The sequence below is a fragment of the Onychostoma macrolepis genome, chromosome 03 (assembly GCF_012432095.1).
Source record: "Onychostoma macrolepis isolate SWU-2019 chromosome 03, ASM1243209v1, whole genome shotgun sequence".
In the NCBI taxonomy this organism is placed as follows: domain Eukaryota; kingdom Metazoa; phylum Chordata; class Actinopteri; order Cypriniformes; family Cyprinidae; genus Onychostoma; species Onychostoma macrolepis.
Window position 1 is genome coordinate 48,504,898 of NC_081157.1, and position 12,142 is coordinate 48,517,039.

Here is a 12,142-nt window from a genome sequence, read left to right on the forward strand (position 1 = left end):
GATCTTCGCTACACTTCCCACACCTGCGTTTACCCTTACATGCCGATGCTCCGTGCCCGAATCTCTGGCAGTTGAAGCATATTAATGGAGGTCTTTTGTACTTCTTAATTCTGAAGCATAAGTAGCCTAACATAACATTATCTGGTAAAGTTTCTTCCATAAATGTCAACATTACTGCAGAGCTTTCTCGACCATCATCTCTTTGCTCTTTCCCCAAAGTTTTACTTTTGTCACTTTCCCCCCTTTTAAGTTAATTCTTAAATCTTCCCTTTTTGGGCATAATGTGCAATAAGCCAGTCAGAGTCTCATCTCCCATTCCCTTTAAGAGCGAGTTGTGCTCGTGCCATGGCGGATTCGCTGTTTAAACTGCAGAATTTTAAGGTGCACAGACTGAACGCATCTCCAGAGAGCAAACGGACCTGCTCACGCGCGAGCAAATAGGTAGGCTAATTCTGATACATGCAATGACTGTCACTGTGACATGTATGACATTTTTATATTTATGTAGCCTACACAATAATATTCTTTTACACTGTAATCCTTTAATTTTTAATATTTGGCATGTTTGTGTGCTGCTCTGTGTGTAATAAGCAGAGTGAATGCACATTGTGGACCCGCCCAGGGGTGTATATTCTACAAATGCGCTCTTTAAACAACAACAAAAAAAATATTGCGCCATTGACTTTAGACCAGGTTTGAGTTGGTCTATGGTGCAATCTATTTTCAGTTCCTCAAAATAGCAAAGCGTGAATGCGCCTGAACACACCTTTTTTTTAGACCAGCACGCCCATGGGCGCAATTGCATTTGCTATTTAAACAACGCAGCGCAGGACGGGAAAATGAGAACTGCATCGGGCTGTAACTAGCAAAAACTCTTGCGCCGTGCTGGGTGTATGATAGGGCCCGTTATATCCATCTGATCTCATGAACATTATTATACAGCATCAGAGAGATTACAGAATTAATAAGGTTTATTGAAGAACGTGCAAAGGTGTCCCCCCCACTTTTAACACCACGTAAATTAATTCCATGCACTTTTTCAGGCAAGTGTGTTTGCATAGAGGTTTTCAAGAGCCGGTGTGAATAAATATAAATTCAAAGAGACAGGATAGTCTGTGCATGACCTGATGTTTTATTTGGACCATACCTGTCAACACTCCCGTTTTTCAAACTATTTTTGACCTCAACCTGGCAACCTACAACCAGTTGCGCTGTAGATTTCTGCACAAGTAGTAGACACAGGAAATTTAATCTAGCATCAATGGTAGAAATGGAAGGAGAAGAGTCAGGTGGTGCTCCGGCGAAGAAAATAAATATTAGTGTAAATTTAACAGCTGGACGGAAGAATTACATTTTTTGTCTCGATGCAATGTAAACAACACCCACGCCTTTTGCAAAGTTTGTCGCACTGATTTTAATATCATACACGGTAGGAAAAATGACATATCTCAGCGGCACATTCGCGCAGCCGAGGCACAGAAGTGCAACACAAAATGTAATGTAATTTGTTCCATGGTGTTTAACTGTTTGTTTAATTTGTAATAATAAAAAAAAGAATTATAATAATAGTGGGCTAATAATAATAATAAAAAAGAAACATGAGTGAGTCATGTTCTCACCCCCCCGCCAACCCCCACGAGGGCGCTCTCCTGCAGAAAAGGAAAGTCCTAAATATGGACAAAAGCGTCTTGCTATCGCTGCATGAAAACAGTCGTTTTCACAGAAAAACAGAAATGGTTGGAAACATGAAGACATTAAATATACGATTGCGACAATATACTGTATGGTTCATTTGTATTTTTCAAGTCATCTCCAGGTAGTAAATAACAATGCAGTGCTAATTGACATTTATTACAGTATGGAAACTATTCTGCCTTATTATGTGATAAAAATGTGTTTGTAGTATATAAACAAATCATTATTATTGTTTATTGTCCAGCAATGTATCTGACGTCTTAGCCAATTAAAAGCTAGAAAAAAGAGAAAAATTAAACTTGCCTATACACTACCAGTGATAAGTTTTTGAACAGTAAAATTTTTAATGTTTTTTAAGGAAGTCTCTTCTGTTCACCAAGCCTGCATTTATTTGATCCAAAGTACAGCAAAATATATTTTATTTTTATATATAATATTTTTACCATTTTAAATAATTGTTTATTGTATAAAATAATATAAATTTTTATCTTGTGGGACAGTGAAAATGCCATGTCACATATAATAACCCCATAACAACCCATATATTATTAATTGAAAAGAAGATCATGTTCTTTTTTCTTTCAGAAGTGGTTTAATTTAATTTCCAGAAAAAGGCCTAATATCTCACAGCAGTTAAATCTGTCCATATTGCATGTTCAAACCTTAATATCATTCATATTAACAGATTTACAGATGTTTTCTCCAGAAGTAAATAATTTTGAAAATGTAACTAAACAATTTAAATAAACTCGTTAGATTTTAGTTAACTAAATTTATTGTAAATTTAGTGAACTAAAATCTTATATGTAGCAGACTATAAGTTGACTAAAACAATTCAGATGACTAAAACATGACTAAACGGCATTTTAGTCAAAAGGCTATGACTAAAACAAAATCAAAATTTGCTGCCAAAATTAACACTGCATACTTCAAGTACATTATAGATATTAAAATCAATTGTTTCAGTGTGAATTCTCATGTTGCGATTAAATTCTTGTTTACAGGCGAAACACTTTCCACACTGAGAGCAAGTAAAAGGCTTTTTCCCCAGCACTAATTAACACGTGACTCTCAGCACTTCCTTTACACGTGAAAGTGTTTCTAAACTAAGGACAGGTGAAAGACTTTTCTGAAGTGTGAATACGCACATGAACATCAAGTTGTCTTTTCTCAGTAAAACTCTTTCCACACTGAGAGCAGCTGAAAGGTTTTATTCCAGTATGAGTTTTCATGTGATTCCGAAGATATTTTTTACATGTGAAACTCTTTCCACACTGAGAGCAGCTGAAAGGCCTTATTCCAGCATGAATTAGCATGTGACTCTGTAGGCTTCCTTTACACGTGAAACTCTTTCCACACTGAGAGCAGACGAAAGGCTTTTCTGAAGAGTGAGTTAGCAAATGAACCTTAAGGCATCCTTTATATGTGAAACTCTTCCCACACTGAGAGCAGACGAAAGGCTTTATTCCAGCATGAATTAACATGTGAGTCTTCAGGCTTCCTTTACATGTAAAAGTCTTTCCACACTGAGGACAAGTTAATTGTTTTTCTGAAGTGTGAATTAGCATATGCTCATTAAGTGTTCTTTTCTGTGTGAAACTCTTTCCACACTGAGAGCAGCTGAAAGACTTTATTTGAGCATGAATTTTCATGTGATTCCAAAGGTTTCCTCTATGGCTGAATGTGTTTCCACACTGAGAGCAGGTAAAAGGCTTTATTCCCGTATGAATTAACATGTGATTCTTCAGGCTTCCTTTGCGTGTGAAAGTATTTCCACACTCAGAGCAGCTGAAAGGCCTTTTTCCAGTATGAACAATCATCATGTGTTCGTCAAGGCTTCTTTTCTGTTTGAAAGTGTTTCCACACTCAGAGCAGGTGAAAGGCTTTACTCTCTTATGAATTCTCATGTGATTCTTAAGGTGTTTTTTACCCGTAAAAGTGTTTCCACATTCATAGCAGCTGAAAGGCCCTTTGACTTCTGTTATTTGAATGTTGCTTTGTGAGCAACTGTTTTCAGTTTTGGAGCAACTCGCTGATTTTTCTCCAGTGACATCATGAGCTTTCTGATCCTGATGCTTCTCCTCCACTTCATTCAGATCTTGTCTTTCTTCTTTCACTTTCACCAGGCCTAAAATGAAAACATTAAAGTGATGTAAATCAATTGGGACATTTGGAGAACAAAAGGAAGTTATGTTACATCCACACAACAACATTGCACTAAAAGCAGAGCATTTTTTTTTTTTTTTTTTTGAAAGGTTTTGCGTACAGCAACGGCAACATTGTCAAAATGTCATTGTCATTAGGATATGTCCCCAAAACCTTCAAATTGGCTGTTTTTAAGCCTCTCATTAAAAAACCACAACTTTACCCAAAAGATCTAGTTAATTACAGACCGTTCTCGAATCTCCCTTTTCTGTCAAAGATACTAGAAAAGGTAGTATCCTAACAATTATATTCCTTCTTAGAGAAAAATGATATCTGTGAGGATTTCCAGTCAGGATTTAGACCGTTTCATAGTACTGAGACTGCTCTCAGAGTTACAAATGACTTGCTCTTATCTTATGATTGTGGTTGTATCTCTCTATTAGTTCTACTGGATCTTAGTGCTGCGTTCGACACTATCGACCACAACATTCTTTTGAATAGACTAGAAAACTTTGTTGGCATTAGTGGAAGTGCATTAGCATGGTTCAAATTGTACTTATCTCACCGCCATCAATTCGTAGCAGTGAATGAAGAGGTATCTACTGTAGGATCAGAACGAGTCAGACAAATTTAAGATTCAATCAGAAACATGAGTAGCCGAAATTCCAGAGATGCCCCAAGAAAACAGGACGTCATCAATCAGATTCCTAGCGCCATGAGTCTGGAGCAAGCCTTACCAACAAGCCTCCTTCACAGAACAGCTCGCAACATTAAGACAAAAGAATACTTATTGATAAGTACAATGCTGGAAGGAGATCGTCAAATTTGGGACAAGTAATCAAGACTAATGGTCAAAGAGATGGCCATCACATGCGTTCCACGCTGGAAATCACGAGCTTCCTTAGACTGACTTTTTCCCCACAAGACAAAGACTGAGACTGAAATTCTTTAGGAGACCTTTTAACCTCTCTCTGGTCTTCACCGAACATGTCTCTATGTCCTACATAGAACTACACGGACACTTTCTTTTTCATATGCATATAAAATCATCCTAAAAGGACATTTCTAGGCATAACACTATATTATGTATGTAACCCACACATTAGACTATCATGTTTTAAGCACATATTATGTATGTCTTTTTAATAACTATTGAATGACTAAGGTTTATTCATGTTTGGTATGTATGAGTTTGACAATTCTAGCTTGAAACGTTTCTTCCAATTGATTCTTTGTCAAATGTATCATATTCTGGTTATAGAAATCACATCCAAAAGTATACTTTGCAAGAGTAGGGGTGGGCGATATGACCAAAATCTAATATCACGATATGACTAATTTTATATCACGATAACGATATATATATCACAATATAGTAATTTTTTTTCTTTTAAAAAGGTTTTCATGATATTAAAATCTTTGATACCATAGAATTTTCATAATCCTTGTCACCAATGTCAATATCAAACTAATACAAGCCTAAAAATAGACAAAAAAACCAAACAAAAGAAACTCAAGCTCACTGAAAATAAATAAACAGTCAGTGATGAAATAAGTATAAGAAACTAATTGCAAGCAATAGGACAAAAAACTACAATAAATAAGAAACGCTACATACATTGTGTAAATTAATTAGTCTTCACTGTGTTAATTATATCTATCTATCTATCTATGATAGATATAATTAATGTGTATTATGTATAGATTCTCTCTCTCTCTCTCTCTCTCTCTATATATATATATATATGAATGAATGAGGCATTTATATAGCGCTTTATTGTGTAATACATTATTGCAATACACCCAAAGCACTTTACAATCATGTGGGGGGTCTCTCCTCAACCACCACCAGTGTGCAGCATCCACTTGGATGATGCGACGGCAGCCACAGGACAACGGCGCCAGTGCGCTCACCGCACACCAGCTACAGGTGGAGAGGAGAGAGTGTCATAGAGCCAATCAAGTGGATGGGGATTATTAGGAGGCCATGATAGACAAGGGCCAGTGGAGGGAATTTGGCCAGGACACCGGGGTTACACCCCTACTCTTTTTACGAGAAGTGCCATGGGATTTTTATATATATATATATAATATATATATATATAAAATTGGTAGAGAGTACATTTTTATCCATAATTGATTATGGTGATCATCTATATATGCATGCAGCTACTTCTTTACTTAGAAAACTAGACTCTGTTTATCATGCAGCATTACGTTTTATTACAGGTGCAGAGTCAAGGATGCATCACTGTATTCTGTATGAATCTTTGGATTGGTTATCCTTATACCAAAGGAGAAAGTTACATATGTATTTATTCATCATAAAGGCTCTCTTAGGTAAATTACCATTTTATATTTCTAATTTGTTAACGTTACATATCAACAGTCGCTGTACTAGATCAGGTTCTTGTATTCGGTTAACAGTTCCAAGGGTATTGTCAAAATTTGGTAAATGTGCTTTGTCTGCTTATGCTCCTTGGGCTTGGAATGAACTGCAAAATGTAATTAATCTGGATACACTTCCAACATTGAGTACTTTTAAATGTCTTTTGTATAATGTTTTAAAGGATACTTGTAATTGCTTTTCATGATCAGACTCTATTTATGAATTGTGATTGTGTAATTTGTGGTACTGTCTTTGTGATATTTTTTGTATGAAACTTTATGTGCTGCCGTCTTGACCAGGTCTCACTGGAAGAAGAGATAGTAATATCTCAATGTGACTACCTGGTTAAATAAAGGAAAATAAAATAAAAATAAATTGTCAGTTCTATCGCATTTTTAAGACCTTTATAAAGTGGATTTAAGACATTTTAATGATAATTAAGCCCTAATTTTTACGTAAGGAAAGTAAAGATTTTTCTGGATCTGCAGCCACCCTGTTAAAGCTTTGTTAGCTTAATGCACCACAGAATTCATTAAAGATAAAAGGGGAAGACACCAACCTCCTTGTTCCTCCTGTTTTATTCTCCAGGGTTCTGGTTCCTCCTGTTTTATTCTCCAGGTTTCTGGTTCCTCATGTTTTATTCTCCTGGTTTCTGGTTCCTCCTGTTTTATTCTCCAGGTTTCTGGTTCACTCGTGTTCTCTTCACTCTCCTCTTTAACAAACACCATCTTCACAGCAGATCTCAGTTCAGATGATACTCCTTCAGATATTCCTGCTTGCTTCAAAACTTAGTCACGACTGTGAGAATGACAATATTACAGTTATTAATTGACCTAACCGTTTGCATTAAAACAGCATCACGACAAAACAAAAGAGAGCGCAGTGAAACTAAACCTCTTCCTCTGAGGTTTAATGGTGTTTGGCAAACAAACGCATGTGTTTTAGAGCCGCCCGCTGGACTGGAGTGTGAAGCTGCGACAGGAGCGAAATAATAGCGCGTTCGACTTGAAGATTGTGCGCGCGTCCATCTCCACCCCGACTCCTCCCAGAAATACATATGCCTAATTTTACTATGCATAACCTCATCTGAATAACATTTCCATGCATATTCCCATCCACATGACACCGTGTTTAACACCGTCAAAGGTACAAGACATTAAGGAAATATGAGATCCTGACTGTAATCCCATTTGGGCCATAGCCTACACATTAATTTTTATTGCTAAAATTATCCAGTATTATTACGTTTTATAATAAATATATGAAAATATCCATAAAAACAAAACGGTTTAAAATAGTTGATCTCATTCTTTTACACTGGTCATAGTATTTCAATTGTTTTAAACAATTCAAATCAAATTAAATGTATGCAGTTTTGCTGAGGTGAACATAAGCTGAACATCTATTTTTAGTGGAAACAGCTGATATAATAGGCCTATATTTTTTGCAGTGTAAAAACAATTATCTGACTCTGTGAATTACTGAAAGTATTTTAAAAAGGAAATGTGCAAATCTTAACATTTTCCTTTAATGCTATCCTTCAAATACAGTGGTATTTTTTTATGTTTTGGAGATGCCTTTACACGACATCAACAAGTCCGTGCACTTGTGGTTGTACAGTAAGATATTATCATTGGTCCTATTCAAACCGGACAATGGACTGACCATTCGACCACTGTATCTAGCTGTGTCCGCCATAATATCGAAGTAAGTACACATCATGATCATTGTTCTCGCTAAAAATAAAAAAAAAAAAAAAAATTCCTCGTAACATGAGATCGGCAGTTTAGTTAAAAAAATTACGCCTGACTCATTCCAGAATTGCCGGTACATTTCAAGCTGAGAAAGAAAACAAATTTTTTTTTATTTTTTTTTATTTTCATAGAACACACAAATATCTTTTCTATATTTGCTGATCTTAAACTTGTAAGATTTTAAAGGTGCCATAGAATGCATTGATAAAATATTTTAAATTGTTCTCTGATATCTACATAGAAGGTATGTGGCTTAGGTAAGGGCAAAAATTCTCCAGAAACAGTTTTGCATATGCATTTACAACCCTAGGATTTCTCCCTAGATTGAAACAGTCTGTTATTGGCTTATTTGGAAGGGACATGAATAATAATGCTGAGCTCTGCTCTGGTTGGCTGTTTCACAGTGTGGCTCATTTCAGTAGCTTACGGGAAGGAAACACAGGGAAAATATATATTTCAATACTTTCTAGCCCAGTTATATCATTGGGTAATTATACTGTAAATAAAATGCGGGCATCAGGGAGCCGCTATTAATATGCTGAGCATTGAAACTTCTTTCAAACACATGATTGCTTTTAGTTTCACTTTCACTTTGGAGATTCGCTATTGCACGAACTCTGTTTATACTATGGAGCACCACACATTTTACAAGATCAGATGCTTGTCAGCAGTGCTCAGGATTTGTAAATCATTCGCCATCATCCTCAGTCATCTCTCCTTACTCTGTTTATGTGGTAAGTGAAATCTTATGTAATGTAACAGGCTACCAATAGCAAGGAGCTAACCATGTCCCTTTATTTGCTTTCCGTGCCTTTCTGAATACAGACACCAACCCATCCCTGCACTTCACATCCCCTGCACAGCCTGGAACATAACATTTATTTCCATGATCTGTCATTTTCGCTGTTGTCCTCGCTTGTTTCTTCACAATACCAGCAGAACTTCTGATGATTTGGCCGGCAGCTGGCCTAGAACATGGGCGGGTTTATGCAAATGTTGGGGGGCTTAACTATTAGTGATCCTGACTGTTACGTCACAGTCAGTGTTATGTTCTGATATGCCTATTTTTCAGTGGTCTTTTTTATTCACGAGATTTACATAAGGAGGAAACAATGGTGTTTGAGGCTCATGGTATGTCATTTCCATGTACAGAACTGTTATTCAACTATGCCAATGTTGTTTTTGGCGGCCTTTTTAAATTTTAGTTTTAGTCTAGTCTTTGTGTGAAGCTGTCATTTTAGTTTTTATTAGTCACATTCATACTCTTTTTAGTCTACTCAAGTTTCAGTCAACTAAAAGTCTGAGCATTTTAGTCTTATTTTAGTCCATGACTATTTTCGTCTAGTTTTAGTCGACGAAAACTGATGACATTTAGTCTAGTTTTAGTCAATGAAAATTGTATTTTAGACTCTTTTTAATAATGCATTTCTATTTAACCCAGTCAATATAGTATAAGTACCTAGTAATATAGACGAAACCAAAATTTTATTTTAGCCAAACCCATTTAAAACAAGGTTATCTTATTATATTATTGTTACCTTATAGACTCAAGAATACATCCATTCCAGACACGGAAGATGCTCTGATTTGAATTCACAACATTTATTTTACCAACCAAACATGTTAGAAGTACACACACATTAATTTATATAAAATAAATAAAAACAATAAATAAAATAGCATCACATGACAATGCCAGAAAAAAATTTATACATTCAAGTTTAACAAAGAGAAACAAGGTGCTCAAATGCTCGAGCTACAATAACATACTAAAAAGTGCAAATAAAATGTGTGTGTCTGTTACTTGTATTGCCTGTAAACTGAAGTCAAATTTTGCATCATAAAAACTATTAAAAGATATAACACTACAAATTGTTTGGACCTTAGAGAGATATAATGGGATGGGAAGCACTGGCTGCATACAGTGGAATTTGTTGACAGAAAAGAACAAACAATACTGAATTATGCCAACTACTGAACCAAATAACCAGCAGTCTCAACAGCAACTACATGAACTGTAACCTCCTGGATGTGTTATTTTAAGACTGGTTGTCCTCAGGGTTGAAGTAACAGGCACTGACTCCCAGGAAGGATGGTGTAAGCCCCTTTTTAGTCCATATATCCAACCCTGTAGTTATTCTGCGTGCTGTGGCCAGGTTTTGTTTAATCTTTTCTTTCTCTTCTTTGTACATTTTGTCAATCAAGTTTAACATTTTATGTATTTTTGGCACTTTGAACTTTTTGTCCATTTTTGCCATCATGGCAATGAACTCCACATCTTCGACAATTCGTGCTGGGAGCCCTGTGCGGCCTATCCACTGCACTACCCCTTCCTCTTTGGTAAGTTGCTCTGGGGAGTTGTCGTTGTACCACCTTGTGGCAAAGAAATCCTGAGCACTAGTTGGCTTGTCCATCTTCTTGGGTGGGACTTGCTTCACTGGTGCTATTTCTGGAATCTAGCACAGGAATAGATACAATGTCAGGACAGATGCAGCCTCTGGAAAATCTAACAATCAAAAAAATCTAATCAAAACAGAAGTAGTCTAAGCCAGTGGTTTTCAAACTTTTTTCAGAGCAACCCTATTTTTGTCTTTTTAAATTGACGCGACCCATATATATGTATGTATGTACTTATTTATATAGAAAGAAGGAAGGAAGGAAAGACAATTGCGCTTCCTTAAAAAGCTGTCACTCATTTCAGTGTATCACAATCTTTAATTCCGCTATAATCAATCAACACGGCACAATTAATCTCTTATTTACATCACCTACACTTTGTTCATTATAAGCAGAGGATTCACGTCGCAAGCTTCCAGAGCTCTGGACTGAACAAGAACACTCATGTTCTGAGCGGTGAGTGGATTCTGACTCACTAAAGCTCCTCTGATTGGCCACTGCGTTATAGAAATCAACAGATATGTCTCTGATTTGCTACAATGTACAACGCTCCAAAAACAGAGCGCAAACACAAATACACGTTTGATTCTGACCTGAGGCGGCTGCCGGTTACTTTTGTTTTGTTGTTTATGTTAGTTAATTGCTTCTTTCCTGAGTCTTGAACTTACATACGTTTTCCTTAAATCACCTTGGCGACCCATTTTTTAAGTCTCGGTCGCGACCCAGGGTTTGAAAACCACTGGTCTAAGCAGTAGTCTCGGCAGGCATGTTAATGCCAATACCATTTGTTTAAATGGATGTATTGGTCTAGAATAAGGTATTCAAAGTCATGTTGTTGATCCCAAATTCAGCTCAGTGTGATTGCTGTGTGAATAACAAAACTAGCTACAGTATTTGGCCAACAAAGGATGCTTAGTTCACATGGAGTCAGTCAGTCAGGTAGGAACTAAGAACCCACTTTACACTCTCTCTCTCACACAAACAAACACACACACACATTTTACACTCTCTCACAAACAAATATACACACACACGCTAGTCACACACGTTTGTCTCAGTCGTTTTCAGCTCCAGCGGCTAACGTTTAAAGCTAACATTAAAATGAGACACATTAACCACAGCCTCATGAGTTGGCATGAGCTTTCTAAAATAGAAATTAATGTTACGTTAATGTCTTGACTGACTTCAATTTCATTATGGAATGCCTTGAGATGTCTCTTAAAGTTCGTGGTGTTTTTTCCTGTGATTTTGTGGCCGCATTTCTCCCCATCTTTTACCACAACACATTCCGTTTTCTTTTCCACTTCTATGTAATGAAAGTTTTTCCAAATGTCGTTTCTTCTTTTTCTCCCAAAGACGAACCCCGGCTGGCCGGCCATTGGTCCCTTTTTCTGTGTCAGACTTAACTTTGTTAAGTGGGGCGAGTGGGGCTTGAGGAAGTGACGTCTCCTGCGTCTGTGCAGTGCGACCTGATGCAGCCCCTGAAGTGAGACACAGGAAACAGAAATACTGCAAAATAATAATAATAACGCGACTAAACGAAACGAAATAACGATATAACATTTAATTTCATGTCGTTTTGGTCAATGAAAATGAAGAGACATTTTAGCATAGTTTTTATTTTGTAAACCACATTTAGTCTCGTTTTTATTCGTCAACAATATTGCATTATACATTTAATTATAGTCATATGAATCTATGATTAAGTAAATAATAATTTAAAAAAAAAAGTTAAGTGAACTTGACAATTCACTTAACTTAT

General features: G+C 36.5%; 2 protein-coding genes across 2 annotated transcripts; both read right to left on the reverse strand.

Annotated features, from left to right (window-relative positions):
* Positions 1–1,509: 1,509 nt before the first annotated feature.
* On the reverse strand, positions 1,510–7,249 carry LOC131537099 (gastrula zinc finger protein XlCGF57.1-like). Its single transcript, XM_058770367.1, has 2 exons — positions 6,789–7,249; positions 1,510–3,823 (listed from the first exon to the last, which is right to left on the reverse strand). The coding sequence occupies exons 1-2, from the start codon at positions 6,955–6,957 to the stop codon at positions 2,802–2,804; spliced, it is 1,191 nt and encodes a 396-aa protein (XP_058626350.1). The 5' UTR covers positions 6,958–7,249; the 3' UTR covers positions 1,510–2,801.
* A 2,555-nt stretch (positions 7,250–9,804) lies between these two features.
* Positions 9,805–11,885, reverse strand: LOC131537119 (uncharacterized). Its single transcript, XM_058770400.1, has 2 exons — positions 11,565–11,885; positions 9,805–10,439 (listed from the first exon to the last, which is right to left on the reverse strand). Exons 1-2 carry the CDS (start codon positions 11,757–11,759, stop codon positions 10,023–10,025), a joined length of 612 nt encoding a protein of 203 aa, XP_058626383.1. The 5' UTR covers positions 11,760–11,885; the 3' UTR covers positions 9,805–10,022.
* Positions 11,886–12,142: the final 257 nt, after the last annotated feature.

What these genes read in the sequence shown, in the direction of transcription:
- LOC131537099 (XM_058770367.1), bottom strand. Translation starts at nt 6,957, where the DNA reads ATGGTGTTTGTTAAAGAGGAGAGTGAAGAGAACACGAGTGAACCAGAA. An exon ending in AAAACAGGAGGAACAAGGAG is followed by an intron (nt 3,824 to 6,788) that starts GTTGGTGTCTTC and finishes TTTTCATTTTAG; the next exon opens with GCCTGGTGAAAGTGAAAGAA.
- LOC131537119 (XM_058770400.1), bottom strand. Translation starts at nt 11,759, where the DNA reads ATGGCCGGCCAGCCGGGGTTCGTCTTTGGGAGAAAAAGAAGAAACGAC. An exon ending in CATTCCATAATGAAATTGAA is followed by an intron (nt 10,440 to 11,564) that starts GTCAGTCAAGAC and finishes TTCCTGTGCTAG; the next exon opens with ATTCCAGAAATAGCACCAGT.